Source organism: Echinops telfairi, unplaced genomic scaffold (genome assembly GCF_000313985.2).
Source record: "Echinops telfairi isolate 266 unplaced genomic scaffold, ASM31398v2 ScPeMD7_70;HRSCAF=299, whole genome shotgun sequence".
Lineage (NCBI taxonomy): Eukaryota > Metazoa > Chordata > Mammalia > Afrosoricida > Tenrecidae > Echinops > Echinops telfairi.
In genome coordinates, this window is record NW_022103968.1 from 26,753,006 (window position 1) to 26,759,446 (window position 6,441).

At 40.8% G+C, this 6,441-nt stretch overlaps 1 protein-coding gene across 1 annotated transcript in view; it reads left to right on the forward strand.

Annotated features, from left to right (window-relative positions):
• Window positions 1-6,441, forward strand: part of ARMH3 (armadillo like helical domain containing 3) — a 228,233-nt gene that overhangs the window by 18,028 nt on the left and 203,764 nt on the right. Inside the window, exons 3-4 of the mRNA XM_004700968.2 lie at window positions 2,743-2,799; window positions 2,901-3,047. Of these exons, the coding sequence (XP_004701025.1) occupies window positions 2,743-2,799; window positions 2,901-3,047 (204 nt within the window). The remainder of the gene's footprint in view (window positions 1-2,742; window positions 2,800-2,900; window positions 3,048-6,441) is intronic.

The window sequence follows — 6,441 nt, forward strand, 5'->3', positions numbered from 1 at the left end:
TGCATCTTTATGAAAGAAGACTGCCTCACCCCTTCCTCATGGAGCAGCTGGTGGGTTTGAATCACTGGCCTTTTGATTCGTAGCTCAACACTTAACCCACTGTGCCATCAGGCCTCCTTCAAAAATAAAAACCTCACCACCATTGAGTCTGTGACCTTATAGGACAGGATAGAGCTGCCTCTTTGGATTTCTGAGACTGTCCCTCTTTACAGGAGTAGAAAGCCTCATTTTTCTCCTGCAGAGCAGCTGGAGGTTTCAAATGATTGATCTTATGGTTAGCAACTCAATGTGTAACCACTACGCCACAGGACTCCTTAGAACTCTGCAGAGATACCAGTCGTATCTTCATTTTTCAGATGAGGAACTGGGATGACAATTAGAAGGTGGTAGAGCCTTGATTTGAACTGATTCCAAAGTTCTTACTCTTTTGACTTTATCACATGACTCAGAATAAGTAATATGACCAAATAAAACATTTAATTATTGGCAAACCTTAACGGATGAGCTCTACAGGTAAGCTAACAGGTTTTGGTAGAAAATTAATATAGAATTTCCCATTTCTGGTTATACAGAAAAGGCTAGGACATACTAGGATCCTGTTAGGGCTCTTTCTGTGTTAGGCAAGCTCAGTATACACACACCTCTTGCTTGAGCAAGCTTTGGGTAGAGAAAGTGCCAACTCTGTAAATACCCCAGTCTCATATATAGAGAACAAAAAGATATAATGAATGTGAGGGCCAAGGATGACCCTTCTGGGGAGCAGGACTTGAAAGAAAAGGATAGAAAGAATTCACTAACTGAAGACCTTGTGAGTCAGAAGTGATGATTTTTTGTGCCATCCTCAATTAAAGACTCTTAGTACATTATTGTTATTTTCTTATTAGACAAGGAGTTCTTAATTAATGAAGGCTTTAGCTTTTGGTAGTAATCTGAAAAGGTCAGCTCAAGGTAAGGTGATGGTGAACATTGGACTACTGGTCTTATGTTATTAGCCTTCCTGTAAAGTATACATATCTTTTCTTATTTCCCTCATCAACTAGAAACTTTTGACTTGCTAAAATTTCTGTGTTTGAAAATTTATTGCTACAAAATTTGGATTATAGTGTCATAATTTTACTCACCTTTCGGACCAATTTGAATTAAGAGAAGAGCATATTAAAAGAACAGGTAAGGAACTGAAAATCCAGGGAATCCAGGGCGGATGAGCCCTACAGGACCAGTGGTGTGAGTGGCGAAACAGGGAGGGTAGAGGGAGAGTGGGTCGGAAAGAGGGAACCGATTACAAGAAACTATATGTGACCTCCTCCCTGGGGGATGGACAACAGAAAAGTGGGTGAAGGGAGACGTCGAACAGGGCAAGATATGACAAAATAACAATTTATAAACTATCAAGGGCTCATGAGTGAGGGGGGAGCGGGGAGGGAGGGGAAAAATGAGGACCTGATGTTGGGGGTTTAAGTGGAGAGAAAAAGTTTTGAGAATGATGTACAAATGCGCTTTACACAATTGATGTGTGTATGGATTGCGATAACAGTTGTATGATCCCCTAATAAAATGTTAAAAAAAAAAAAAAAGAACAGGTAAAAGTTCTGCATAGGTGATTAATTACAGATAGGAGGATAAATAGATATGGTCACAATATAGGGTGTTATAAAACATTGCCGTAGTAGTTAGGCATTCTGGGTTCTGGTTCCTGCATTTGGACAAGACATTAAACTGTGGACCTTGTTTTTTAAGAGGGGGATGATGACAATGTCTATCCTACCTGGCTCACCAGGCCATTGGAGTTAATGTATATGAAAGGGCTTTGAGAACTGCCTACTGCTTTTCGTGTTGAGAGCGCTCCCGTAAACATGGTGAACACTCTTAAAACCCACCGGACTTTCTGTAAGTGTGGCAAGCACCAACCCACAAAGTGACACAGTACAAGAAGGGCAAGGGTTCTCTGTGTGCCCAGGGAAAGCGACGATATGACAGGAAGCAGAGTGGCTGGTGAGCAGACTAAGCCAATTTTCCGGAGGAAGGCTAACGCAACAAAGAAGATTGTGTTGAGGCTTGAATGTGTTGAGCCCAACTGCAGATCTAGGAGAATGTTGGTTATTAAGCGATACAAGCCTTTTGAACTGGGAAGAAATAAGAAGAGAAAGGACCAGGTGACCCAGTTCTAAGCTTCATCATGATTTATTGACAAAACAATAAAATTTTAATGTTACATACAAACAAAAAAAGAAAACTGACTACCATAAAAATATAAAAAGGTCATGTCATAATGTGACTAACTTTCTTTTTTTTAAAATTTTAATTCTTTTATTGGGGGCTCGTACAATTCTCTTCACAATCAATCTATCCATCCATTGTGTCAAGCACATATGTACACTCGCTGCCCTCATCATTCTTAAAACATTTGCCCTCCACTTCCGCCCTTAATATCAGTTGCTCATTTTCCCCCTTCCTCCCCACCTCCCCGTGACTAACTTATTTCATAGTTTAGGTTCATTTCATGCTAGAAGAGAAGCATTTGAGGGCATTTTTTAAAAACCTTTATTTAACATGGAAGATATTCATTCATCTTCCATTAAGGGGGAAAATGTATTTTCATTGTTTAGATCAGTTTAGAATGTTGGGGCATTTTGGAAGTTAATTTTGAAAGGTAAAGTTGACAATGGACAGTGAATTTCCCCAGTACATTCATGCTGTATGTAATTGCTAAGGATGCTGAACCTGTTTATCTTCTGATTTTAGACAGAGGATCCCAGTAAATGCAGTCCTCGGTTTTGGGAGGAACTCTTTCTCATGAAGGTAAGACCTGGTGGCATCTGTGCATTTCTTCTCCTGAACTTCTCGTGGGTTCTAGGTGCTGCACAAAACATGCACTAAGGTCCTTACTGTGTCCTTGGCAGGTTAACTTAGAGTACTTAGAAGGCAAGTTGGAATCTCTCGATGGTGAGGAGTTAATGAAGATCAAGGACAATATAAATTCTTTATTTCAACATTGCATCCAGGCTCTGGGAGAGGAGCATCCAATTCGAGTTGTCAATGCATTGCAGGTAAAGGCTGGGAGGCTGGGGGAGTCTTGTTTAAGGGAGTAAGGTGCTGGAACCCATGCACTGGATCTGAGGAAACTAGACTTGCCCTAGGTGTGAGCTAGCTTTCTTTTCTCTCTTCCCTTTTCCTCCCTCACCTTTTTTCTCTCCCTTCTCTTTCCTTCACTGCCTCCCTCCCTCCTCTTTCTTCTTTTCATTCTTTCATCAGATATTTATATCATGTGTTTTTAACCATTGTCCTGGTTTAAAGAAAATGTTGCTCATAGTAAGTGATAATCTTGCCGATTATCTAATTTGATCAATGCCAAGGTGGATTGTTTGATAGAATTCTTCTTCATACTTGAAGAAAGGAAGAGATAGAAAACTAAGGTGAGGATGCTTGCTCAGTCTAAAACTCTGAAGAGATTGTTAGTGTTTTCTCACTAGGTTAGGAGTGCTAACGCACAGTGTTTTATGTACACGTCACCCCCCCTTTTTTTTTTCTGGAGAGGGCTTTCATCAGATTCTCAAAAGATTTTTTAACTCAACACCGAAAACCACTGTTTGTAAGACTGAGTTGCATGACCTTGAGGAAGGTTCATTCAGCAACTATTTCTTTTTTAAAATAATAATTTTATTGGGAACTTTTAAAGCTGTTATCACAATCCATTCATACCAGCAACTACTTCTTGAATGATTGTTATGTGTCCAACATTAGGAAGGTGGTGGGGAAACGTCACAGGCTTTTTTTTTTTTAAATCATTTTATTGGGAGCTCTTACAACAATCCATACTACAGTTGTATCAGGCACATTTGTACATATGTTGCCATCATCCTTTCCAAAACATTTTTTTTCTCCTTGAGTCCTTGCTATCAGCTCCTCTTTTTTCCCTTCCCTCTCCCACCCTCCCACCATTGTGAACCCTTGATAATTTATAAATTATTTTTATTTTTATGGTTTACACCACCTACAGTTTCCCTTCACTCACGTTTCTGTTGTTCGTTCCCCTGGTGGGGTGGGGGTGGAGGAGGTTGTATGTTGGTCTTTGGATTTGGTTCCCCTTTCCTCCCCCTTCTTCCTCCACCTTCCGCATACCCTAATGATATGGCTACTCTCATTATTGGACCTGAGGGGTTTATCTGTCCTGGTTTCTGTGTGTCGAGAGCTCCTATCTGTATTAGTGTACATGCTCTGGTCTAGCTAGATTTGTAAGATAGAACTGGGATTATGATAGAGGGGGAGGAAGCATTAAAGAACTAGAGCAATGTTGTATGTTTCCTGTGTGCTATATTGCACCCTAGCTGGCTCATCTCTTCCTAGTGACCCTTCTGTGAGGGAATGTCAAGTTGTCTACAGATGGGCTTTGGGTCTCCATCCTGATCCCCCTCGTTTGCATAGCAATGGTTGGTTGTTTTGGGTCTTCTGATCCCTGATCCCTGATCCCATCGACACCTCTTCTTTCATGTGGGCTTTGTTGCTTCCCTGCTAGATGGCCGCTTATTTAACTGCAAGCCTTTAAGACCCCAGATGTTAGAGTGAACCAACCTCTAACAACCACAGGGTTCATAGGCACAATTGTACAGCTATAATATATAAAAATTATAGTAAAGTCATAGAAGATAGGAGAGAAGGTAAAACAGAGGAGTCAGGCATATTTTATGGTAGCATGCTCACCTCCTGGATGGCCATGATCTCAGCAGTCAGGTCTGCGCAGAGAGAGGGAGGAAGAGAAAATATATTTCTAACCAAGACTTATACATACTTAGGGGGTGTGCAAGGCCCCCTGATTACAGGTAACCACATACTTCACAGGAAGGAGTTGTGACATATGCAATACGAGCAATGGGAGGGGAACAACCTCGGGGTGTACACACAATAGGAATGGGAGGGATTAGGGGCACACATGTGATAAGATGGGCGGATCCTAGATTGAAGATGACAGTCTAACCTTGATCCTCCTTGAGCTGGCTTGACTTTGTCTCTGGGCTCTCCTGCAGGGAAACATTCACTATCCTTATTGGTAGGGTGTGAGCCCCACCTATGATGGGACAGACAGTAGTGTCTCATTGCTCTAGATGGCTGATGCCTTCAGGAAGAATACCTCTAAGCAGCTGACGACACAATGTGATAGCAAGCAGGTGACAACGTGGGGAAAAAACTTTCTGTATCCCACAATTCCCCCGTTTGTTTTATGTATTAAATTCAAAAGAGCTACAGGGACAATGTGGTTATTTTCTATACACTGAAAGCTGTCAAGGCAAAATTAATGACAGTGTTAATGTAGCCAAGCCAAAAAACAAGTTTATGCCAATCATTTTGAATCCAGGGTTAGAGGCTAGAGCCTCTCCCAGTCCATCCACTACTGGGGGAAGGTATGAGAAAGGCTGGATGATCGGCGGAAGAGATAGAACAAATAGGAATGAGAGAATCAACCTTGTGCTCACTTTAAGGCAGTATAGCTGGTAGGGGAGGTTCTGTGGGAATGATATTTAAAGCAGGATAATATACTTGGACTTTAACTTACCAAAGTGGTGGCTTTCCTACCATGGAATATTAGCTTTCCAGATTACTTCTGTTCTAAATTAGGGAAAAAATCCTAGTCATATTTCCCTGTGTTAGTTTCCCACACCCAGACACTATATCTTGTAATAGCTGGGCACCATCTGCTTTCTTTACCACATTAGCTTATGCACCCAAATCGTGTTAGGAAGGCTTTTAAGGGCAAAGATTTTGATCATTTCGTTTAGTACTTTATTCCTAGGGTGCCTGGTATATAGTTATTGCTCTAACAGTAAATTCTTGCTGAATGAATGTTGAACAAAGTTTCTAAAGGGTTTAATCTAGTGGGTTCAGTACAGCCTGTGTTGGGCTGAATACTTTGGTCAGTTATTGGCAAGCTTAGAATATGAAGAATCCCTGTCAGATAAAGGATTTTATTGGCATTTTTGTAGGATTTGGGTTTAAGTTTCAAAAGTAATAGTTAAACAAGTGAGGCTCAATTTTCTCCTCTATGGAATGATGAGATGCCCCAGAAAGATGACCTGTGTTTATCCTGTGGTTTTGTTGACTGTAGCCCGGTTCTGCACTGTGAGCATCACAGTTCTTGGGACTCAATGAAAGTTAGTCATTGTACTTTCGGTAATTGTAGTGGTTTACCATGGGGACATGAACTGTAAACTGTTTTTGGTTCGGTGGAAATGAGTGGGCGTGAAAACACTCCCTTGGTAAAGTATTATTATGTAAGAATATGCTCATTGCCGTGGAGTCGATGCCGACAGGGTAGATCTTCTTTTTTCAAAAAATTAATTAATTAATTTTTAAAGCATTTTATTAGGGGCTCATACAACTGTTATCGCAATCCATACACACATCAATTGTGTAAAGCGCATTTGTACATCATTCTCAAAACATTTTCTC